The 26,305-nt window shown below is 41.6% G+C and overlaps 1 protein-coding gene across 1 annotated transcript; it reads left to right on the top strand.

Moving 5' to 3' along the window:
- The first annotated feature begins 1,246 nt into the window (after positions 1-1,246).
- CNN3 (calponin 3) lies at positions 1,247-24,804 on the top strand. The gene is made up of 7 exons (XM_021525744.2): positions 1,247-1,403; positions 19,735-19,856; positions 20,307-20,373; positions 21,553-21,690; positions 22,150-22,266; positions 22,998-23,144; positions 23,695-24,804. The coding sequence occupies exons 1-7, from the start codon at positions 1,347-1,349 to the stop codon at positions 24,040-24,042; spliced, it is 996 nt and encodes a 331-aa protein (XP_021381419.1). The 5' UTR covers positions 1,247-1,346; the 3' UTR covers positions 24,043-24,804.
- The last annotated feature ends 1,501 nt before the right edge of the window (positions 24,805-26,305 follow it).

Here is a 26,305-nt window from a genome sequence, read left to right as displayed (position 1 = left end):
CCAGCTTTATAGCTGGCGGTGCTTTATAAAACTAGTCCTACTAGTGGCTCATCTTATGATTTTTATATTCAATTCTGTTAAAATTTAACCGTATTTGAAAGGTTACTCTGCGTGCCTAAGGTTACTCTAACACTGAAGGAAACACACTGCTGTATTTTCGGGTCAGGACTTCACTCAATGGACCATGTGTTCACTGCGCACTCGCTCTCCAGAGTGGCTTCAGCGCCGGTGCCAGCCGCGGTCCACCGCTGGCTCCGGGAACGAGCGCTCCCTGGGCTGGATCCGGTGTAATCCCGCTGGTATGCCCAGCACGCAAACCTCGTGTGTGCCTGTGCTTTCCACAGAGGGACGGGGCTCCCACGGCTCCCCAGCGGCCACTAACACAGCGGAGCGCTGTCCCTAGTGCCTTACGCCGCAGGGAAGGACGGGGGTGGCCCGCACCAAACTGCGGAGGTGCGGGCTCCCGCGGGATCCGTGCTCAGGAGCACATGGTGCAGAGAACTGAGATCGAGACGAGCATGACCCCGTCGTCCCGCTACATCTCACTTCGACAACTTGCGCGCCCCTTTCCTCCCTCTTGCTCCGTCTCCCAGAGTTGTTCCAAGTTTCTAACCTTTGATAGAAATTTCACAAGTAGCTCAGGCACGGCACGGCGCAAGAGGGCGGTTTGCTTGAGCGGCCGAGGGCTTCCCCAGCATCCAGCCCTGCCCGCGGCCGGTCCCTACGCCCGGGTTCCCGAGCCCTCCTCTCCGGCGGCCGGTCCCGCACCAGCCGGGAAAGGCCCGAGCGCAAGCATCGCCCCGAGCGCAGAGCCACCGCCGTGCTCCCGCCTTCCGTGTGCTCAGCGCCGTCAGCCCGGTCCGGCGGGAGCTTCCCAAAGCGTGCAGCAGCTCGCTGCGGGGCGGGAGACCCCCGGGAGCGGCCGGACAGCGCCGGACCGCGGCCGCCGGTCCCTCGCCGAGATCCCCCTCCCCTTCCCCGGGGCCGCCGCGGGCCATAGCAATCCGCGGCGGCGGCGCTCGGTGCCCGCGGATTCCTTCCCGCTGACGTCCCCCCACTCCGCTCCGCTCCCCGCCCCGGCCGGACCCCCGGGCGGCGCCCGGCGGCGGCGGGGCGGGCCCGGGCGGGGCGGGCGCCCCTCCCCGCGGCCCCGCGCCCCCTCCCCGGCCCGCCGGGGGGGCTGCCCCGGCCCCGCGCCCCGATTGGCGCGCCGCGGCTCCGGCGGCCGCGGGGCCGGGCCGGAGGGGAGGGACTAGAACTTTCCGCGGCCGCGGGCGGACTGTCGTCTCAGCCCGGAGCCGCCAGCGCCTGCGATCAGCGCCCCCAGACCGCGGGACACCACCGACATGACCCACTTCAACAAGGGGCCCTCCTACGGGCTGTCCGCCGAGGTCAAGAACAAGGTACGGGCGGCGCGGGGTTCGCCGGGCTTTGTCTGCACCGGGACGGCGGGGCGGGACGGGACGAGGCGCGACTCGGGGCTCCGCTGCCTCCGGCTGCCCGCGGGGGTCCCGCCCGCCGCGCGCGGTGGAGGCGCGTAAAGATGCGCCCGCCGCCGGCCCGGGACAGCGCTGCCCTTCGCGGCTCCGCTCAGAAAACTTGCGGGCGCCGAAGAGCTGTCAGCGTCGGGCGGACCCGCGTGCGGAGCCGCGATTCGCACCGTGGCCCGGGCTGCACCTGCCCGTGCCGGCAGCCCTGGCACGGGACATCCCGCTCGCGCCTTCTCCGCCCGCCGGGATCGGGCGGGGCGCGGCGCCGGGGCCCGCAGCCGTCGCGGAGCCGGCGGAGCGGCGCGGCGGGCAGGCGGGGCGCGGCGGGCAGAGCCGGGCCCGGCGCGGGCGGGCCCGCCGAGCGGGGCGCTGCGCGGGCGCTGCGCGGCTCGCGGCCCCCGCGCGGCGCATTCCAGCCGCATGACATCATGGGCACGGGCGGCGCGCGGCCAATCGGCGCGGGCCCGCACAGACGCGCATTGTCCGCCCGCCCCGCCCCGGCACGGCCCGGCCCGGCCCGGCCGCGGGGGCGCACAAAGGCGGCGCGGCCGGGCGGGCCCGCGCCCCGCGGGGAGCCCCGCCGGCAGCCCGGCCGCCGCCGCCGCGCCGAGGGCTCCGCCGGGAAGCGGCGGAAAAGGCGGCGCTGACAGCAGCCGGGCCCCGCGGCCGGAGCGGCGGGCGCCGGTTGTGTGCGGCTTTGCTGAGGTTTTCCTCTAAGGAACAAAAGGTGTCTCGCATTGTCCTGTTAGACTGGCGGCTGCCTTGCAACGAACAATTACCTAATAGAAGGAAAATCTTTGCAATAAAAATTACACCGCTAAACAAGCGGGGATAAGTTGGTGCTCAGTGTCGTTATTCACAGGCTTAAAATCGAAACGTGGTCTTTAACAACCGGTTGTTTCACACGCATGTCTGGTTTCAGGCTTCAGCAGATCCCTGGATCCTGTTTGACTTGTAGCTGAGTAGAAAGGAGACCAGGGAGAAAAGTACTTTAAACATTATAATTTATGCCTTACAAAACATTTTGCTTTGAGTTTTTTCTTTATTAGCTTTCTCAGGATGCTTGTGGATTCTCTTGCAAAGTTTGATGACATCATGTAACCAAATGCCTTCCGGAGTGGTTGCTTCCAGCATCTCAATTTAGTGATTTATCTACACCATTACACACTGAAAAAAACCCCCAAAAAACAACCCAAACCTAAAAACAGACTAAAATGTATTGCGTATTACTGCATGTGAGTTGGGAAGAAAGTAGATGCTCTTTACTTTAAAGATTATTGACAAAAAGATGTAGGTTTAACAGTGATCCCGTAATGGGGACAAGATGGGAAGAAGTTCTTTGTTCTTTCTTTGTTTCTTATTGCCATCAGCTTCCTTAGGGCCTCCTGAGGAACTGTTCCAAGCATGTGCATTAGCAGAGGGTTTGAAACTGGTGCAATTCACACCTTTATGCAAAGGGCCTTCTACTTCATCTCGCTGAGTTTTGCTCACATTCTCTGCCTTCAGTGCAAGTATTGCAGAGGAGTGGATGTTTTGGGGCAGCTCCAGTTTACTCGTTTGTAGGTTTCTGTTGCGTTCTTTGAAAATGTCAGTGCAGCAGTGCCATAGAAAACAATTCAAGTGCACCAAAGGCGAATTCACTCATCTCCTTTCAAAAAACCCAAGCAAACAAAAAGAGCCTCCAGTGAACAACAAAATCTCCAGAAGAGATGTAGCTTTGAGTTTTTAGAATGTTGTTTTCATTTTAAGAGATCAAATTTCAAAGCAATTGTGTTACATAAAGGTATATCATGCACCTCCAATCTAGTATCTTGCATGGGTTTGTGGGTTATATGTATGTCTGTTCATCTGTGTAATTCCAGAGGACCAGCAGATAATGCCTCTTTAAAGATCAAAAATTCCTTTTCCCAGATTTTTCTGTCTCATGAAGGTTTGAAGAATTAGTTTACAACTCTTGGAATATCAGGTTTTGTTTCCAATTATAATCACTTTGTGCAGACTATTTTGTTATGTTTTTTTTCATGTGTTGTTGGGATAATGTTTGTAAGTAGCTGTAGAACCTCCCTGCTTGAATGATAGTTACTGCTAAATACCCTTGTTTGAAATTTTCAGTGCTGATTCCCCAAGCAGTGTTTTTCTGCAGTAAACAGACAGCTTCATAGCTATGCTGCCTGAGGGTCCAGCTGTGCTGGAAAAAAGAATCCCTTGGTTTTGTTTTTTATTCTTTATTTTCTCATTTGACAGTGTGCTAGTGTTCAGAGAGACCTTTTGTTTGCTATGGTCTTAGAATAGATGAATATAACCTGTCCTTATGCTTCTTAAGAATTTAATTGAGGTCAGGATTCTGTCTCTAACCTTAAAATATGTCTGGTTTGGGGGGTTTTTTGGGTTTGTTTTTTTTCGTTTGTTTTTGGGTTTTTGTTGTTGTTGTTTCAGGCTCCACCCTTCGGTTGTTTTGCTCCTTACCTTAGTTCACACTTACATGGTGTCTAGTCTGTTAGGGATCTCTTTTCCTCATTCCTACAGAGAAAGCACAGTGTTTGTGTACTAGTTCGCAGCTGCAAGGAAACTTGTCTGCATGAGAGGTATGTAGGTAGTCAAACTAGCGTAATCCCTTTGAAGCTGATTCCCTGTTTACTTGAGATCACAGAAGATAATTGATCCAAAACAAATGTTCAGTGGGGAGCCCTTTAAACTGATTGAAATGGATGGTTACTTCTGCAGGCAAGAAATAAATTTTCTTCTTGAGCAGTGGGGGAGTTTCTGCAGTGTGTGAGGTTGACATAGCATGAGATGATGATGATGCAATTAGCTAAAGCTGCAAACTCGAAATTGTATTTGTCTCTGATTTATGCTCCATTGTCTTCCTGCAGAAGGTGTGGAGGAAACAGGAGCATTGTGCAGCAGGAGCAGAGGTTCCAGTCCATTCAGCTTCTTCCTAGTGGCTCCACCCTTCCCATGGAAGTGTTATTTGTATTGGGCAGGCATTTATCTTCCCCCTCCTCTTATGTTTGATACAGTGCCAGTTTCATCTTCATAAGAAAGTGAGGGTGTGCAGGAGTGTGGTTTATGTGGGGAGTTAAATGTTGCATAGCATTGGCCATTGCATGTCCCTGACTTTGCCTCTGAGCCATCCCTGTGTCAGGAGGCTTTCACTGGGCAGTTCCATTTCCCAAACTTTTTAAAGGCAGCAGAGTAACTGCGGTGTTATCCCAGCCCTGCAGCTGCCACCCGGAAAGGTCAAGCCCTAGCTAAATGGAAGAGGAAGGGAAACAAACTTTATAAAGTGAAGGATGTTAGAAAAATGAAGCCTGTAAACAAAATATCTCCCTGTTTTGCAAGCGTGCAGGAGGGCAGTAGTGTTTCCTGCTTTCCTTCTTGAGGGCAAATACAGATTAATGAAAAAGAATTGAAGTCTGTGGTGAATAATGCAAACCAGTCCTAGGTATGATTATTGTGTTCCTCTTGAAATTGCTGAGGAGAAAATTATTGTAATCTATTTTACCTGCTACAAGCCAAATAAATAGATTTAATTGCTTAGTCCAGAAATAACTATTTTTAAAATAAATATCTTTATCTGGGAACCAAATTAAAATAATTAACTTTCAGAGTTTTTATTAGTGATTTAATAGTGAGATAAGTTTTGGTTGTCTGTGGTTGAACTGTTAGGCCCTCTCCTTCCTCTTTCTCACCCTTCCTTTCAAAACAGAAATAATACTCTCTTCCATTCTTAAAATACAATTCTTCTTATCATATATTTGCTTTACCATTCTATGCTTCCTCTAGACTATTTTCCTTTAACAAACCTTTAGGTTTGCTCACTGAGTTTTGTGAACCCTAGGTGAGAATGTTTTCTGCTGATAAAAGTGCATTTCTATTACTGTTGTCTGAAAGGATGTAATAAAAATTGAGACTGTACTGGATAAAGACAGTGAAAACTTAGGCTTTAAGAGCAGAGGAGTATATTTTTACTCATTATAAATGACAGTACAAGATCTCTGCATTCCTGTTCTCTTGTATGTAGACATCCATGTAACTTTTCAGGAAGTAATATCTTTAATTTACAAGTTTTGAATTAAATTCAGATGTTTAATTTAAAATAAAATAAAATCAGTCTGCATGACCATTTGCATTACATAAATCTTCATTTTGTTACTTGGGGAATAAAAAAAATCTAATATTTTGGTGATCATAGAAATATTGTCATAGAAATAGCTATTGAAAAGGGAATTTTCAGAGGAACTAGCAGAAGAATTTATAGAAGCAAGCATTAAATGTCTGTTTGCTCCAGTTAATTCATGGTTTCTGATAGTTGATCATGTCTCTTGACATTAACATTTCCTAGCTAAATATCAATTTCACTGTGGAAAGTGCTAAAACTTTTCTCTTTGTGTCCAAATTTTGTATTTTTTTCAAAGAACTGTGACTTTCTTCCAGCTGGATCCAGGCATTGGTAACAGATCTACAGTTCAAGTGAACTTCTTAACTTTGTACTTAATTGTACACTTTTGATAATTAAGTCAATAGCAAAACTGTCCGTGAAACATAAATATGACCATGGAATAATTCCATAGCTAAACTTACAATCAATCAATGTTTGGCACAATAACTATACATGAATCACTAAAAACACATTAGTGATATAAAAAAGGAAACCATCTATTCTGTCAGTTAGTTTTAAGATGCATTTTTTTAATGTATCAGCAACCAATTTATGAGAATTCTCTGATTTGTTTACAATTTCTCTGCTGGTTACTTGTTCCTGATGCTTTGTCACTTTGACTGACAGTATTAAATGTCAGTTGTGTGCAAAAACACTTGCCTGAACGTGGCCCTGCTGCCCTCCACTTCCAAATCACAGTGTGTGCCTTTCTGGGCAGATGTTCCTGCGCTTTTGAGAACGTGTTTGCCACCTCAATTGCTGAAACATTAGTGTAGCCTCTTGCTGGGAATTTTGCAAGGAATTTGTTTAAGAAACCTAGTGAATCACTGGCTTTATTAAGTTGTAGTAACCTATTAATTTGTGTTCTCCTAGTGTTAGGTCCTGTGTGTGCAGAGTTCTCATATTCACTGAGGATTGGTATTAATGCAGATTAATTAGATTTTTTTGTTGTTATTAAGCAAGGAAAGTAATCCAGCAGTGGAGAATCTTAACTACAACATTACCACTCATCTTCATCCTTTACTGTCTATCTCTGTGTGTCTACACTACCTTGATGTGTCTAATCCATTTACCACTTTCCCTGTTACAATCTCAGGGCAAGTCTGTTCAATCAAGTCTGGATTTCCAGTTCTGTGGCTGCTTCAAGAGAAGTATTAACACTACAACAGTAAGAAGTAGCTCTGCTAAGAGGTACGGACTGATGGTGATGGAACCTTCATAGCATTGGGTCGACAGTTCATAGCAAGGATCCATCTCTTACCACAAGCAGAAGTGGTTTGCCATGGAAACACTTCTCTTGCCAGCAGCTTGATGTTGGCACCTTTCCTGTTCTGGACACTTGCCTGAGCCTGCAAACAACAAGACTCACCTTTGGGAGCCCTTGCACAGCCCCACTTGGCAGATCTGCCCTGTCCCCAGTGGCACAGCTCAGGAGCTCTGAGTAGATCAGACAGATGTGTGGGAGAGGCTGTCCCAGGCACATCAGGCAGCAGTTGCTGTAAACCACTGACACAGGAGTTGGCTGCCTCTGCCCAGCAGTTCCGGTGCCCAAACCTGGACGCTTCATTGCCAAGCTGACACTTGGCTTTGGGAGTCCCCAGACCCGAGGCGTGGAGCTGCAGGCAGGTGTCACTGCCCGTGCTAAGCCCTGGCCGAGGGATGCCATTTCCAGTTCTGCCTCTCATCTTACATCCTTCTTTCTAGGAGGAAGGTGATGAATGGCACAGCATAGCCAGGATTAGCTACTGCTGCTTCATGAACTTCAAGGCAGAAGTGGAGCCCCACGTGGGTCTGCTCCCATGTGTGGGACAGCACAGACAGTGCTGTACCAGCACGGGCATCAGTAAATGAGCAGTGAGCAAGTTTGCTGAAACTTCCGGTATGTTTAACCTTAGTAAGCACCCTGTGTCTGCACTTCCAAATGTAAAGCATTTTCCCTCCATGTATAAAATATATTACAGTGACCTCGTTTATGGTGAATTAATAAACCTTCAGTAAATCTTGCACTGGCATTAAAAAATCATAAAACTTGCTACAGTTAATTTTTAAGGATATGAGATAAGATTTTGCATCCTTTAAATGCAAGCTCACAGTGTACCTCCTATGACTAGAACACTTCTGAAGAAAGAAATAGAGCTTGACAGTCATGACAATTAAATGGGATTAGCAGCCTCAGAAAATAAAAACTATGAATTGCATTACAGCAGTGCTTGCTTGTTTAAAATTTACAAATGAATGTGTTCTTTGTGTGGTTTCAGAGTTAGACTTAGTTTAAAATTTGGAGGAAAATACTTACTATAATCCTGTTGCTGAGTCAATACCCAGAAAAGATGAATGTATGCACACATTCTTGTGGGACATCAATACATCACTGTTTTTTATCTCACCTTGTCTTTTTTTGACAGAACATTAATTTGGATGCTTTATCTTGCCTGCAAGTAGTTTATAATTTGTCTTGGAGAATAAAGGATGGAAACTCCTTTGTACTCAGAATTATTAGCTTCTGTAGCTGCATAACACGGTATACACTGGGCATCTGACACGTCCTTTTAAGGCAAACTTTGTAGAGATTCCCATCCCCTGTGGAACTGTACAGGAAAGGCCTTCAGTAAAAATGGGCTCCAGGCCAGGACACGTAGGGCAATTTGAAACAGATTTTTTCTAAGTGAGATCATGTGAAAATCCTTCTTTTTTCTTTAAGAGGGACTCTTGCTTAAAAATGCTTTTCGTTAGTATTTGATTCTAAACAACTGTTAACTTGTATAGCTGTGTTCAGCAGCAAATACTTTCTTTTGAGTAAATACATTTGGTTCTGCAGTAATGCCTCATAGTAACTTATGTCATTGTTTCTGTTTAGTGGGGTTGAATGACAGTGATTTTCTCAAAAACAGTTTTGACTTTCTTAGGTGGGTTGTTCTATGTTTGGGACTTCTGTTTTTAAAACTGCAATAACCCTTTCCTCCTCTCACCCACACTTACCCCCTCCCCCCTTTTTTTTCCACTCCTCCTCAAACCAGTGCAGATTTTAGTAGATATTTGGAGGGGAAACACAATTAAGCTTCCTGTAGCTTGTACAAAACTCTCTCTTACCCAAAGTGGATGCTTTGGATGTGTAACTGGCAAAGGCTGGCAGGCATCCATGCCCCTGCAGGAGCTGGCAGTGAGGCAGGGCCACTGCAGAGAGGGTGAAGTGTTGCTGTCACAGCCACGGTCCAGTGCCCTGCTTGGACTGTCCCCAGCGCCTTGCCTGGTGCCAGCAGCTGGGCCAAGCAGGCTGGGAGCCTTGGGAGCCTGGGCTTAGCCTGGTCACTGAGACCCATTCACTCATGGAAACCAGACTTCAACCATCAGTGCCTTTGCTGCTTCCCTTCCGAGACTCAGCCCTGTATTCTGGGGTCAACACGGGATTTTTCTTGAGGACTTTGTTTAGGCAGATCTTTATTTAGACAACCTTTTGGTTATGGAGTAGTCCTTAAGAGGTACAGTGAAGTGAATCAGTATGTGGATGGGCATGCACACAAAACCTGAACACCAAGTACTTGCCTAAATATTTCTGCACTTTCTTGCTGTTCTGAATTGCTTGCATGAAGATGGAATCTGATCTACTGAAAATCCTAGCTGTCTGAATTACAGATGGATTCTAAACATATCTTCTTGCCCTGTTTGCATGTTTTTACCATGGCTCTTCCCAAGGATAAAACAGGACATTACTATTGCAAAAATCTTACTTAGCTTTCCTGCTAAGAAAGCTCTGCCGTTACATTGCTTTCCTGCTGATATTTCCACTGCCACAGCCTCTTATTTATAGACAGCATTATCTTAGTATCCCTGGTTTTGCTTGAATATGAATCATTTAATTAAAAAGTATTTTTCTGTTGTCCTAAATCACTTGACTATATACTAAAGCCTTCACAGACAAAGGTAAGGCATCAAATACATATATGCATATATTGGAAGGAATTTGGTTATAGTTAAACATTAATGGTGAAAAGCAGCTCCTGCTGCTTTGGGTCCCAGCAGAATATTTCCCTTCCGTGTTGAGCATGGGCAGAACACAAGTCAGAGCTCAGGCCAGTACACACCAAGCAAAAGGATGTGTTGGAGCAGGACCTGTACTGCAGCTCCTCTTGAGATTCCCACTGTGTGACCAGCCTGAGCTGCCACTGCTTTGGTTCACTTCATAACTCTGTGGGGAATCAATTAGAAGTTCCATTATATATCATAATTGCAAGTCAATACTGTGTTAAGTCAGTGAAGCATGTGTAGTTCAGGCACGTTTCTGCTGTGCTAAGACTAAATGCTTTTTGCTTAATTTTGCAAGAAGTTGTTCTCTTACCTCTCTGATGTTGTATTAATCATGTCCTATACAAGTAAAAAGTACAAGTAATTTTTGAAGAAAATAAAGATTAATGCCATTAAGACTTTTTACTATGGTCTGTCTTGATGGCAGCCTTTATCATCAATAACTGATGGCATGAAAATGTCTTTGATATGGAAAGCTACTTCCCTTTGAAAGAAACTAGCTGATTTTAATAAAAGAGTGAACAACAATTGTGAGATTAAATATCAGAGATAAAGCACTGGTCTTTGAGTGGATGGAACAGAATTGGAACAAAATGTAACTAACAAAGTTAAAGTTCAGTCAGCGCACTTGAGCATTTTGTTTTCAGAACAATAATGGAACCTTAAATAATTGAGGATTGAGACCTCTCACGGTCATTTGCAGCACAGCCTTGCCCACACATTCTGTTGGGTGTGTATTTCAAACCTACTCTCAATTCAGGAGTGCAGCATAGTGACACCACAGCTTGCCTTGTGGCATCCTGAGTTTTGGATGCAGTGTGTATGTACATCTCCTACCCACCCCTAGCTTGTGTTGAATTGCTGAAAAATAGTGCTTTAAAAGTTTCTACAGGGTGTTGACTCAGAGCCTGTTATTTGGAGTTTGACCGTATTTTTGTCTTTCTCTCTTCTTTACTCATAAACTCCAGCGTAGCAGCCTTACGGCTTGATTTATACATTACTAAAACTACATTTTCATTAAATAAAAGGCTGAGCTACAAGCTCATGTAATTGTAATTTTTTCCACTTCATCTTACTTTTCTTAGACTTTCTTCAGTAAACATTTTCTAACATGTTTATGGTCATCAGCTTTTAAAAAAAAATATTGTTATAATACTTTATATGGGCTTAAAGCACAACTTGTCTGGGTGGCCAAATCCAAAGTATTTTTGAATGTTTCCTGGATTATAATCAACCTTCTGAACCTACTGAAATGCATCACCTACTGAACTTTAATTGGTCAGAGATATACCCAGGAGGGGGTGAGGTAAAGGGTCAGGAGCAGCAGATTATCATTGTCTTTCATTCTTTGTGCCAAGTTCATTCTTGCAATATTTTTGCTGGCAGTAAAGCAAAACAAGAGTATGAAGCTGTTGATAGACAAGGTCTTCTAAAGCTTAGGGTGTGAAATCTGCAGTACTTGTACTTCTGCTAAGAAAACTAGCAATGGAGAGAATTACCTCAACCAGAAAAACATGCTATGCATGAATTGAAAGACTTTAATCTACTACGTTTATGAAAGAAATCTAGGCAGCTCTTGGTAGCTGGAAGTAGCTAAGGAAGTTCTCAAGAAATCATGTCTTTCACCTAAATTACAAAAAAAAAAAAAATGGTAAGAATGAGAGGAATCTGTTTTCTTTATGAATACCTATCACAGACACCTCAGTGAGGCTGTTCAGCTAATGTGGGTTCAAGGAGTTAAATCAGTGCAGGCTGACAGGCAGCCAGGTGCTATCAGTGAGTCGGTGGGAAGCACTGAGCCCAATTAACTGGGAAATGCAATGGGAAAATGGGAAACTCAGCAGCTGCCCTGTCATCTGTGCATTTCCCAGTCAGGGCTGTGCCTGGCATCACAGCAAGGAATCAAGTACCTGAGCTTACTGGGTGGGGGCAAATTAGAGTGGTGAGATTAGAGTCTTCAGGTGTACCTTTGGAAAAAGTGCTGAGAAAATGCAGCATGGACTGTGCCTTCGTTGGGGAGGCAGAAGGAATGTGCATTTTGAGTAACTTCTATAGCAATACTTGAAGTGACAGACTTCAGCTTTCTTTTCTGGGAGGTATGTTTGAGTTACCAGTTATCTGCTTGCTGCTGTAGAACATAATTACTCTGCTCTGGGCAAGTGAAGAGGATTTGCAGAGAAGAAAAAAGGTGTGGAGAGAGAAGGAAATAATCAGACTCTGCAGTACTATTTGGGAGGAAAATTTGGAAGACTTGTCAACATAGTTGGGCCTTGGGGAAGGGCTACCGAGTCACAATACAGCTTTGCTTATAAAACTACATATTAGGAAGCCATTCTATTGGGGAGAAAAATGAATAAACTTGAAAGAATATCTAATTTATTTGGTTTCTGTGGTAGCAATAAATTAGAAAAGCATTTGAGAAAGATTGAGTGAACATTGATGTTACTGTTTCTGTTTACAGGCTCTTTTTAGGCTTTGAGAACTACTGTTCCACCAGAGTTAGAGTAACAGTTGTCTCAAGAGATCCTTCCTGGGTTACTGCTGGAAAAACGGAATTGTTTTCAGATGCTTTGGAATTTTTTTTCTGTTTATGTACCAGATTGTTCTGTATGATTTTTTCCTTTCCCCCACAAAAGAACATTAAATAGGCATCACTGAGGTCTGTCAGGTTACCAGGATTTTCCATGCAGCACTCAGTGTATTGTCTCAGGAGACATTACTACTTGTGATGTCAGAGCCTGTCCAGATTTGCTGTGTCATATCAGTCATACTGGGGTTGGGTTTCAAAGCAAGGAGAATTCCAGTCCCATCAGGGACTAATGGCTTTTGTCCATTGGGTTGGATCAGCCGTGACTTAGCTGAGAACAAATACCATATCCCAGTGGATTTTTGAAACAAAGACCAGCAGTGGTTTAAAATAGTGGATGCTACTGGATACTGGAATTGTGTTCTCTGAAGGAATATAAATAATTCCGCAATACACAGACTAAATAAACAGAGAAAAGGAACTGCATACCAAGAAGTATAAAGTATGGTGGTGTGACCAGAAGGTGCTACAGTTGACAGTGGAAGCTGATGGCTAAGGAAAATTGGAGTTACAAGCCAGAAAATTGTGACTCTGGCAAAACATGATGAGAGCAAAAAGTGCAAGAAAAACTGAGAACATGTTAGAAGAAGTGAGGGTGGTGCAGTAGCTGCTGAGTACGAGAGGGAAGCAGCGTTCAGTCCAAGGGCAGGCGTGTGTCTGAGTTGTTGGTGCACCCTGCGGGAAGAGATGGTAGCACTGGCTTCTTGAATAGCTTGCAAAATGTCATAAAATCCTACTGGATAGCCAGGGAGTAGAACACTGAGTTCTTCCAGCCAGCTGATCTGGCAACAAGCACCATGCATGACTGCAGGTATCTGTACTTGTGAGATGACTTGGAAACTTTGAGGCATGGTTTGTTCTCACTTCACAGAGTTTAAACTGGTGCCTATGGGAAGAGTGCCAGGAATTTTGGATTAAAGCTCATCCATTTCTTCTTAAAAGATTGTAGTCTAAATTTTGATTTACAGAGAAAACAGTGAGATGTTGGCAGGGTGTCAGTTACGCTACACATGAAAAAAAAAAAAAAAGAAGTTGAATATTAAGCAAAATGGATACAGCTGTAAAATTTTTTGCTAAGTAGCATTTTGGGATGTAGTGCAATCCTCCAGTGGTAATGTTAATGCAGTGTTCTCTGCCTTTCTGTACAACAGTCCATGATGACAGAAAAAAATGCATCTTCATATATCAGGGCATGCTGAATGGTGGCTTTGAGTTTTTGAAGTACTTTCCTCTTTGGTTTTCATCTGCATTGTCACATTCCTGTTACATTTGGGGTTCTTGGGCACAAATACGCCTACTATGACATTTGCTTTTGCATGCAATCCATGCCAACATACATGGAATTAACAGGAGATTTTAATTTGTCCTTATGATGAGTGCTCATTGGGTTGGTACTTCAAATGGCAAACTTCCCTTGACAATCACCTTGGTACCCTGTCACTTCATCTTCTTACCCACTTTCAATAAAAACCAAAACTTTCTATTTTTCCAGTCTTGGGTTCCCTGTCTCAACTTAGGGTGTGCTATTTATTTATTCTATGACTAAATAATCCGTGATTATGTCCTTGCTACTCTGTTACCTCTGAAGCTGAAGATTAGATATGTAATCTGTTTACACCATAGAATTTTAACCAGCAAGTTCTAGCTTGCTTGTATAATTAAAATTAAAAAAAAAAAAATCCTTGTTCCTCTAATGGGAAGAATTTACTCTTTAGTGCCTTTTTCATGGTTATTCACATAGCCACTAAGCTCTTAACACTTTCCTTCTCCCAGGTATTTATCTGTGTAAATTTTAGATAGCTGATTCAAAAGTGTGTTCTAGGACAGCAGGTGATGAACAGGAATTCTGGATAACAATTTGGGACTGGCTGTGGTCTGCCTGACTCCCACTTCTGAGCAGTAAGAGCTGTCAAGAGCTTCTTCTGCCTTGATACCAGGAGAGAATTTTGCTTTCATCTTTCCCCATACCATCATAAATCCTTAAAAGGGGTAGGAAAAAATTTCATCACGAATGAGTGCCAAGAAATGAAAAAGAAGTACCAGCATTGATATCTTTGGCCTCAGCAGGACAAATCGCTGCAGAAGGTAGTGTTTATTTCAATGCAAAGGATATTTGCAAAGGCAACACTGAAACCACAGCAATTCAATTTCACTCAGACAGTTCTGAATTAATAACGATTGAAAAGTTGATACAGGAACAAATTGCTGCATAAAATTGAAACTGTACAAGCTTAAGTCTTAAAACCCAGAGTTTTTAATTTGTTGTTTTTATTTGCTTTCCGTAGTTTAAAACCCCTGGCTAAACATGGATTAAATTCTGTAAAATATGAATATGCTCCTATACTTAATAAAAATGCAGTAAGCTTTCTCTACTCAATCTTGTTTTTTAATTGAAAAGTCAGCAATTTTGTGTCACTTTAAGCAAGGATATGGGCCATACCATATTTCTCCCCATGAAGAACATTAAAATCCAAAACTTGGGGCTCTATCTGTTTTTCTGTCCACTTTGGTGAAAAAGCATGTATGTAACCTCTTCCTGTGCTATCTTGGAGTGAAGTCCTGGTTATTTCTCTTGCTGTACATGGCCCTGTACTTTATTTACTTCGGAAAACCAAAATGTACAACCTACTTTGCTGCAGTTTTATATGTATATACGTCTTAAGTTTTGTTGACAAACACAGTTCCTAAATAGAGTTGTTGATGTACTTTGAGAAGCACATGCTGTCTTGGTTGAAACTTATGACAAGAGAGCAGTTTTTTCAAATGCTTACTAGTACTTTAAATTTAGCTTACTGCACATTAAACTTTTGACTCCTGCTGGGGAGGGCAGGAAGTCTGCAGCTTTAATCAGAAATTTCATCAGAACTAAGAAGTGCAAGCTGTTATGTCATGATGTTTAACTTCAAAAGTTTTATCTTTTATACCTGCTTTTTAACTTAGTGAGATCTGTGTTTGCTAGTCCCAGTGTAAAAAGTAGTGCAGTGTGCTTAAACTCTTCCTTGAGATCCTGTTACAGTAATTTTCCAGAGTAGCAGCAATGCAGCCAGCTGAACTCTCAAACTGGAGATTTGGCATACACGTAGCCCTCAGCGTACAGTGTGTACTGTGTAATTTGGAAAAGATCAGTATAAAAGGACAACTCACATAACTGATGTGATATCAGTTATGGTGTGAAGTACTGGTTAACATCATCACTCAAACTAAACATGCTACAGGCACACTGAGTAACTTCAAGGGACACACAGGTAGATCATTAAAGTTGGCCAGCAGAACTTTGCTAGCTTCCAGGAACTCATGAGCTTGATAAAAACAGTGATGATTGTTACTGTCCCTGTACTACACATGGAGGGAGGGTTTTTACACTCTAAGAGGGTTTTTACACTTGGGTAGGAAAGTCCTACCTGAACAGAACTAGATGTGAGGATCAGGTGTGAAATTGCCAGAGGAATCAAGTTTAACCTGAGGATTCCAGCCTGAGGCATACATTGGCATAAACACATAAATATCAGTTGGTCATAGGCAAGTAACACCCAACCTTTTCCTTCCACAACCTTGGATCACGTATAATTTTGACCACTTGTATAAACATTAATTTCTTTTCAAAGATATTTCTATTAAACTTGTATCTCTGAAGCATGGACAGAAAGAGCAACATCAACAACTTTATCTATCTTTCAACATTTGTCAGAAGAAAGAAGTGAACAGTTGCCTTCCTGCTATCTTATATTAAACTGCTGTAAAATCTTATATCCATTGCTACAATTGAATAATTTCTACAGTATTCTGAAACTGTAGGGTTTTTTTTTCATGGCACTTATGATACTTTGAATGCAGCTTCTTAGCTAATGCTTTCATATTCAGTAGACAATATTTTCTTTTGCTGTAGACCTGTAAGATTTAAGTATCTTCCATGAAGAGTCCCTATTTATAAAGGATCAGATGTTGGCATATTTTTGATTAGTAGTAATGGAAAAAGACATATTTTTTTTACATTTATATCAAATCCTCTGGCTTCACCTCACAGATAGCAATCAAAGGAAAACTGGAACCTCTCTGATATCCACATGTGGAAAATATTAAATATTCAGTAAGAGTGCTACATAACTTCTGCTCGTGCCATTGGGAATAGAACAGCTAAGAATTCAGAATAAGCATAATGCCTTATTTCTGGTAGTATCTGACCCGTCACTCTCCCTGTTTAATCCCTTCTTCTCACATGTTTAAAACCTGATTCAAAAGATTTCATATCTCTAGGTTTTGAGGTAGATTGAATATAATTTGCAGAGAAACTGGCACCAGTTTTTACTTTTTCTAACTTAGTTTTCCACCAGCTCAAAAATGTGAACAAAAATAATGCTTTTAGTGGCAATAAGAACTCTCCTCGTGCATATAGGTGTTTTTTACTTCCTATCTCTAGATAACCACTGTAATGATACCCCAAGGCAACTTAAAACCTCTTGAAAAGCTCAAGATTTGAAACATGGTAAATTACTCCAACATAAAATAAATATTCTTCAGAAGTGATAAAATTCCACCTGATTGCCCAAGCAGTGAGGTCAGAATTGAATATTCAGTTCAGTTGTAATCTCACATATGGAATGCACTTATTATTAAATGAGGAAAAATTCTGACTTTTTTTTCTTTTGCCTGCCAAGAAAGATTAAAATAGCCACACTTGCAGAAGTCTTTCAGGCTCTCACTCTTACTGGCTTCCATATTTACTTTTTTTAATATTGGGAGGAAAAAGATTAATCTTTAAACTATGTCTCTTGGTGGTATCACAAACCTAATTTCCTTTTTACTTTTTGTTTTTTTTGGCAGAGTTTAAAAATAAGTTAAGTGATAGAAACACACGTCCAGTTCTATTCCAGACAATTTCATTTGCAGGATGGCTAACACTGTCTTTAAGCTACACTGAAACTGCCTAAATTTTCAGAAAGCACAATGTTCATTATGTCTGCAACTAAAGAATTGTGGAGGACATTAGCTCAACCCCTGCTTTGTACCCACATGCATGCTGGAGTGTTGATTTTATCACAGTATGAGCTGTCAGCATATGAATGACCAGCCCAAATTATCTGCTGTCTTCTAACTGGAGCATCAGAATAGAAAGTTCTGGCCTTTCTATAAATCCTGTTCCTTCACTTGAATTGGGGAAATAAATTATACACTATATGTCTTGCCTGTACATGTAACTTAAGGTTTTGTGGGTGAGGTCACTTTTGCAAGATTTTAATAGCTTCTCTAATGTGTAAGAAGAGTATGATGCTACAATTCAGTCTTTTGGGGAAGATGTTTTAGTGTCTTTCTCCCTTGCACATATATTTATTTTCACACAAAATCTAACTGGCTCAATTCTATCCAAGACTGCTTCTTTTCTATCATTTTGAGTGAGCTAGTTGGGTTCTGCCAGATGTTACTGGGGAGACAGTTAAGGCTGTGATCACATAAGCATTGCTTCCATAGGAAATAAAAATATCCATGAAAAGTCATTTGTAAGCTAATCACCAGGTTAGGAAGGAGAAAGATGACAGCTGACTTCTTCATACACCATTTTCAAGATGTTACCCATCCCTTGCTATTATTGGCATCATTGGAAATGAATGTGATTGTGATGCTGCTGTGCTAACTTAAGGGATTGCAAGGGGTGCTCTCTGCCACCCATGAGATGAGACCACAGCCATGTCCTTTGAAGCTTTTCTAGTCTGCTTCTAATTTTAGCTAATAACCCAAAGGTGTGATTAAAAAATAAAGTCATTATATTTTCTTTGTTGTCTTGTACAGAATGCTGCACAGAATTTTACACCTTAGTCAAGATCTAAATGTAGGAATGGGTTAGTCCATTATCCGGATCTGTAACTAAGGCACCATAGCACTGCTATTACAAATAATCTAAGCAAAATAAGTATTACTCAGACAAGGTTTTGAAGTAAAGCCAGAGATACAAGAATTTTCCATTCCCCTTAGGAAAAAAAAATAGGGAACAGAGTACTGTAAATTTTAGTTTGGTCAGTTTGGAGTCAGGGATTATTAATGCTGGCCAAAATGTAGCAATTGCCTCTATCCAAGTAACTCAGATATGCTGGAATTATAATCTCCTTCAGTATAAATATAGTGGCTAATAGCTGGCCTTTCTTGGCTGAAGTCTTAAAACTATATGTAAAAAGTCTCAGATCTACATTTTGATGTTATGTGAATGGCTGTACATGAGTTTCTCCTGGGGCATTTGTAAGCAACTGGTGTAGCTTTAGAAATTCTGCAGGTACATTCTGTCCTGGCCCGTCAGGTTTCTCACAGTAGCTCCCTCACTTCTCACTGATCCATGCAGGACATCTAATGAAGGTGGAAGTGTTGCCAACCTCTGCACCAGTGCAGGTTATTTATCCCACACAATCTTGTGCTCAGATAACTTATTTTGTTTGCAGAAAACATAGTGATGATTTCAGTGATAAGAATCCATTTTGTCCGACTTGCCAATATTGAAAAGGATTGAAAAGGTTTAACCTGAAGGAAGTCAGAGCTGCTTTTTGGTGCATTCAGGGGAGGGGAACAAAGGGCAGAGTGAAAGAACACCAATGCTCTTGACAGCTGGTGCTGTTGAAGTTCACTGCTTTGAAGCATTCCTTTCACATGGATTGATTTCTAGTGACTGAAGCATAAACTTACAGACAGAGTAGTGAAGTCTGAACACCTGGAAAATAAATTTTTAAGTCATCTTGCTAGCAACTCTAGGCCTCTGCTTGATGCCTTAAACTTCAATAGATTATTGCAGGCTTTCTTCCTTTGCAATTAAAATAGGAGATCACAATTTATTCCAAAAGAGTCTTCCAGGAAGGTCAAAGGGAAGAGAAATAGCAGGGATACCAAAGGTTAACGATAAACCAAGACACAGGCACAGCCCCCAGAATCCCCAGCAAGATAGCTCTTCATGTTATAGGAACAAGGAAAAAACTTACTAGGTCATCTCCATTAATCATAAACTAGCTATAAAAGCAACTCACTATAATCTTCAGCTGAATAACTGAAAATCTATTATATCAAATTTCTCATGTAGAAATTTACATGTGAGCAGTAGTACTTGATGGCATGGCAATTCAGAATTCTTGTGTTCATAAGATACTATTTCCCTTCCTTACTTCCTGCCAAAGTATAATTTGAGTTGAATATTTTTTCAAAAATCATTCCTCTGTAGCTGTCAAAAGACTTTCCAGGAGCTCCAGGAATTCTTACTCAAAGAAAAACTGCAACATGCTTAAAAGTGCTTTTTCCAAACAGACCTTTAGTAAAGCCATGAAAATGATAGTTAAAGGGATAAAGTACTTACATCTGTACTCTGATATATAAAATACAGTTTAAAAATCCAGCAATAAAATTACTGGACGACAGCTGTAGCATACTCTGAAATGTAATTGGGATGGGGAAGAGTTGGAGATTTCTCTCCTGAAGTAACTTTATGACTGCTTGTGTTACAGATTGCTCTGAAATATGACCCCCAGATAGAAGAAGATCTGCGTAACTGGATAGAAGAGGTTACAGGGCTGAGTATTGGTGCAAACTTTCAGCTGGGATTAAAAGATGGCATAATCTTATGCGAGTAAGCATTTATTAAGTAACCTTATTTTTAGGAGTTTTCTACTTTCAAGGAACTAAGAAGGGACTTCCTGAAGATTCCCCTTGAAAAGATGTCAACAATTACAGTCAAAGATAGTTGACTGTAGGGTGGGAGACAACTTCTTGGAAACTGTTGGAAAAATGAACACTTAAATCTCCTTTATATTTCAGCTAAGATTTCTAAGTGTTTCTAAATTTAATGGCATAGCTCATTTCAACAGTAATCAAATGACACACAAAAATTCTTAACAGTCTATTAGACTTGTGAGACCTGAGAACTGAGCTAGTCCACTGTATCAACCAAGAAATTAACCATTTTGATGAAACTAATGCAACTAATAAAGCATGAGTGAAAGTATTATATAATGCCTGCACGGATGGTATAAGGATGAGATTTATTGTTTAAGCATTTCCCTCTTTTTCACCTCCCCAGGCTTATAAATAAGCTGCAGCCAGGATCAGTGAAGAAAATTAATCAATCAAAACTAAATTGGCACCAGGTAAAACAAAAAAAAACCAACCTCAGAACTACACCTCTAACCCCTCCAACCCCCAACAATACTTTTTTTCTGTATTAACAAATCTGCTGTGAAAATGGTACATCATAAATCTTAGTAGCACCAAGTTTACATATAATACATATCCATGAGTTGAGGATGTTGCAGACACGAATAGTGCAGCTACAGCTGAGATGGTTCATCAATGGCAGATGAGTACCTGTATTTAATAGCAGTGCTTTAGCTTTCAGGGAAGTGTCAGATGGAAGAACAATCTAGAGCCCTATAGCAAGGCCTTTGCCCAGTAAAAAAAAAAGAAAAGTTTTCTTTTTATTGAATCAAAACTGAGTTTTACATGCAGGCAGCGCTGCAGGGTATTAGTTCAACAGCCTGCCTGTAACTAGACATCTCTGTATGAAGCATCCTCCTGAGAAGGTGTCTAGAGAGGATGCAACAAGCATTGGAAGGGTTGCTGCCAAGAGTTACTGCCTTTGCTGTTGCTGGGTCTAGCTTAATACTATTATGTCAGCCTCCTTGTTTTCTTGGCATTGAACACTGCTAAATATGGGTGAGGATTTTTTAAAGTTTTAATACCTCTTAAGACTTCAGAAGGAAAGAAGAGATTCAGTCCTTACTCTTTGTATTCCGTATTGCTTTCCAATTTCTACAGCACATAGTGCTAAAAAGTGCTAATAAACTCCAAGGCTTATTTGTCCCAGGAGGTGAGCAAGATAATGCCTTCAGTCCATACAAGGATCCCATCCACATAGTTACAGTTTTATTTTATTCAAAATCATCAGTTGCTGAAGTCAAATAGCATGGATACTATGTCAGATTTTCTAATTTTGAAGCAAGTTTTAGATTAGAATTTCTCTTGGAAGGGACAGTTGAGAGAAGTCTTATCAAAGCCCACTCTAACAAAGTATATGGTGCTCACTGATGGAGGGATGCCAAGCTGGATAACCTCATAGTCTGATTTCTGAAACTAGTACTGGAACTAACAAAAACTTTCCACCAGTCACTCTTAACCATCTGTTAAGATGGTTAAGCCAGCTGTTTCGTCCAGTTTGCACAAGGCAAAGAACTTGAATAAAACAAACCAACCAACACCAGAAGGCTTTAAAATTACTTAATTTCTGATCTGAAACACTGTAGAAAACTGGCTTTTTTGTTTCTATTTAGCTGGAGAACATTGGGAATTTTATCAAAGCCATCCAACTCTACAGCATGAAGCCACATGACATTTTTGAAGCAAATGATCTTTTTGAAAATGGAAATATGACTCAAGTACAGACTACTCTAGTGGCACTGGCAGGTCTGGTAAGTATTTGTACCCCTGGAGCTAGCCCAAATCTACATGCCAGTTCAGATGCACCCTTACAACCCATGAAAATGCAGAAAACAGCATCCAGCCTGTCAGGAGAGGACAGACAGTACTGAGAGTCTGAGCTACTGCAGAGGTTGCACTTCAGAGATCTGTGTGCTCTCACATGCCCCAGGGAAGGCTTAGAGTTCAGAGTGAGGGTTCCTGACTGCTTCCATGTGCATACAGAGAGCAGGGCAGGCTCACAGGAGAACACTAATCCCTGTGGAATATCCTTCTGACTCAGGTAGCTTTGGAATGCCACCTTCAAATGGTGTGGGGAACTGGTACCTTCTCTCAGCCCTGACACACAGTCTCATGGAGACAGAACTGCTTGTGGCAGCCCAGGCTTAGAGAGTGGAGACAGAAAATACACTTCAAACACTGAATATTCTATTTTCCCTCTCCCAAAATAGGCAAAAACTAAAGGTTTTCACACTACAATTGATATTGGTGTCAAATATGCAGAGAAACAAGCACGAAGTTTTGATGCAGGAAAACTAAAAGCTGGTCAAAGTGTAATTGGTTTGCAGGTAAGTATGAAATTCAAGTTTGCAGTAATTTGTTATATTTGAGAACAATTTTCTTGCTTTGATTAACTAATACTTTGTTAATGCAAAACCAGGTGCAGAATAACAATATATTTTTATCGTGGAAGGAGGAATGAGGTTTTAATTCCTGTGAGCAGTTGATTGACTTTATAAGCTCAAGTCACTGCCTGGAAAGTTGGTTTGTTTGTTTTAAATCTGCTGTAAGAGTGATAAGGAGGAAAGGAGCAGCTAATATTAGCAGCATCATCTCTGTCTTTTAACGTGGTTTTAAAATAGTGGATAAAATTCTTTGTATGGTAGAAACTTTTTTTTCTCTCCTCTTTCCTTAGTAATTATAAAAGCCAAAGTAAAATCTTAAAATTCCTGTGGTAGAGAAATTGTGGCAGTATAAATGAATTATTACTGTCCAAGGTAAAAGGTACTTTTTACATTTTGAGGCATACATCCATTCCAATTGCAATGCAGTTGGGCAAATGGCAGTCACTAAAATGCCTTAGGATGACAGTTGCCTTTAATTTTTCCCTTTGAAACTTTTGAAAGGAGAAAGGGTAATGTATTACAGGTATTAGTCAAACTACATGAGGAAAACAAACACTGAAATTACTTTTTGTCAGCTATCACAGTTACCAAGCATATTTTTTTTTCCTTAGACTATGCTTAATGTACAAATAAAAATAATTACTTCTGTCCACTTCTTCCTTCCCCCAATAAAGATGGGCACCAACAAATGTGCCAGTCAGGCAGGCATGACTGCTTATGGAACTAGAAGACACCTCTATGATCCAAAAATGCAAACTGATAAGCCATTTGACCAGACAACGATTAGCCTACAGATGGGCACTAACAAAGGAGCCAGTCAGGTAAGCAGGACTGTGTGTGACATGCAGGATGGACACAGGTCTCAGCCCAGTGGGACAGCAGAGCCTGGAGTGGTGCCCAGTAGCAGAGTCTTGACAGGCAGCAGTGAGTGGGTACAGTTGAGCTGTGCTCTTATGCAGTAACTGAGGAACTTGAATCTCTTATCTTAGCCAGTATGTTCTATGCTGAGAGTCTTAAGGCAAAAAAATGTCCCAGTGCTTACAGAATTTTCTGCTGGCAGTGTTATCCCAGGAGAAAACAGTAACTTCATTATAAGCATTAACTAGACAGAAGCAAAAAATAAATTGCTTACGGGCAGTACCTTAGAATACTTAGTATATTCTTCCCAAAGAGGAACATAAACTGGACCTTTCTGCAAGGACTTTCTTCTGTGACTCACCTACTAGTGAGCAGATGTTACTGTGCTGGGTTTTGTTACATTTTAATTCCTACTTTTCAGCACTTTCAGTGAGGCATACTAGTTGAAATCCTAGATCTAGTAATCACAGCTCTTGACCTTCTTACTGAACCTCTACAATCCTGTTTTATTAGGCTGGTATGCTGGCACCAGGTACCAGGAGAGACATCTACGATCAGAAGTACATATTACAGCCTGTGGATAACTCAACTATTTCGTTACAAATGGGTACCAACAAAGTAGCTACACAGAAGGGAATGAGTGCGTATGGGCTCGGACGGCAAGTGTATGACCCCAAGTACTGTGCTGCACCCACAGAACCTGTCATTCACAACGGCAGCCAAGGAACAGGAACTAACGGGTCAGAAATCAGCGATAGCGACTATCAGGCAGAGTACCCAGATGACTACCACGGAGAGTACCAGGATGACTATCAAAGAGATTACCATGGTCAGTACAGTGACCAGGGCATTGATTATTAGCTTTGCATCGGAAGTCCAGTATTAGTCGATTATTTTATTCAGTAAGAACGAAACTAGCCTTGTGGAATTGTTACCTGTCTTTCCTACACACTACGCTTAATGTACCTAAAGAAATACTGCCTTACATACATTCCTTTCTCCTTTCTCTGCCCTTTCCCTGTCTAGTTGCCTTTAGTGCTGTAACAGTTATAGTCTACAGCATAAACAATAACTGCATATGAAGTAAAAGGAATACTGTGAAAGGGGGAGTGCTTTCATACAGCCAGATTGTTTCGTAAGGAGCTATACATTCTCACAATCTCTACTTAAGTAGGTTTTTACATACCAAGTTAAGCCTTCATTTTACATATTTACAGCTTTTCTCTGGAGAAGATAAAATAATTTCATGCTTAAAGTTACATGTGGTCTTTGCCAATTAAATTTAAGATATCTCATTAGTGATTTAATATCATTGCTATGTTTTTAAGGTATTGTTTGCTAATGTTAAGTCCTGCATTAGACATAAGTGTGCATTCGTGATTGTGTATTCATTCCATTTATCAACACTGACCAAACTTAGAAATAGTTGTCTTACTAAAAAGGGAGCTTGTACAAAGTCTTGAGCCAAGAGAAGTTCCATGATTGATGGTGCATTTACCTTTTATTGTGCCATAATATATCCATGTAGAAATGCTTTTTTCTTCCTTGTACTGTATTTATTGCCACACTTCTGAAACTGATCCCATTGTATTTTTATAAATAAATATTTTTTTCTTAAAGGTACATAGGTGATCTTGTCTCATTTGTTATGCTACCAGTCTTAAAGAGGAGATGTCATAAGAATTATTCCCAGATAAGCATCACCTTTGCCTATTGTAAGGGTAATGTAGAACTCTGTTCTGTTGTAGTTTGGGTTCATTTTTTTTCCGTGGGATTTAATCTAACAATCTTTTAAAAATCTCTCAGGAATGAGTCTCGCTGACTTAATAGGAAAGGAATGTAGGTCCTTCACAGCTGGGTTCGCTTCCCTTCATCATGACTCTGAGGTTATGACTAGAGATCCTTAGCTGTTCACTAAATCCCTGCTGTTTTCTCAAGGCAAACAAGGATCACAGATATTTATTGTTGCCTCTGCTTCAGCCTGTTGCCTTTATACCATCACTTGGAGAATGCAGAACATTCTTGCTTTAGATTATGTAAAGACAAACACAGTCTGTGCCTGCTGAGTTCCTGCAATCCTGGTTCTCAGTTATTGATAGCAAAGCTTTGTTCCTAAGTGGAGGATGCTTTCTTCCTCAGCATGGAGTGCAGAGAAGCTACACTAATTTACCTGCACTGTTTTTAAAAGGAGAAAAAATAGCATGTGTTGGGGGCCAATGTTGTAGTTTCTAACTTCTGTAAAATAATTCAAGGTTATCATAAATGTGTTCACTGCAGTTTAAACTTACTACATTCACATATTAAATGTTTTACATTTGCAAATTCTGGATTTATGAAGGATTTTTTTCCTCGAGACTGTAAATTGTGTGTGCCCCAATAGTTTCTGTCATCTTTGAATTGAATGTGATGTGGTGATCTGACTTTCAGCCGACCTATTTGTTGTGTAAGTCTTAAGCTTATTTATTTTACAGAATTTAAATTAGAAAGGCTCTTTAGAGGTCACTGGTCCAAGTCCTGCTTCTGAGGCAAGAGAATTATTAGCAACAGATCTGTTAAGACCTGCTCTTCCTGAATGATATTGTTTCTCCCCCTTCAAAATAACAGTATTTAATTATTTAGAACTATTGTAATGAATGCTGAAAAGAAGTTCTACAATCAACAGCTAAAGCTTTTTTGTTTTTATAGTTTGGGTGAAAGCAATCTCTTTTTGAAAGCCTGACCATGCCCTCCTTCCTTCTGAACCCAAAACTTAGGCTTTAAACTACTTTCCCCTTATTATGTACTTAAACAGAAGAAACAAACAACACACAAGCTGCTGTTGGTATGCATATTTCATCCAGAGAGAGCCAGTGGAATCGCAACGGAATTCAGAGTTTGAAGTAGACACCAAGACCAAAATCAAGCTGCTTTGCTTAAAACAGTAGGCTGCAATACTTAGCCATTTTCTGGTTAGCAGACACAAGTAGTCCCTGTCTCCTGTTTTTAATGAACATAGTTATAAAAGTACCTTTCATTCTGCTGAATCTAATCTTCCATAGCTGCAGGAAAGGTGAGTCCACACTTACTGAGCTACATTGCAGGGCAGATGTCAAATTATTGGAAGTGGCTTAGCCCACCTCAGAAC

The sequence above is a fragment of the Lonchura striata genome, chromosome 8, assembly GCF_050655825.1.
Source record: "Lonchura striata isolate lonStrDom1 chromosome 8, ASM5065582v1, whole genome shotgun sequence".
Taxonomy (NCBI): Eukaryota; Metazoa; Chordata; class Aves; order Passeriformes; family Estrildidae; genus Lonchura; species Lonchura striata.
This window is presented reverse-complemented; position numbering and strand designations above follow the sequence as displayed.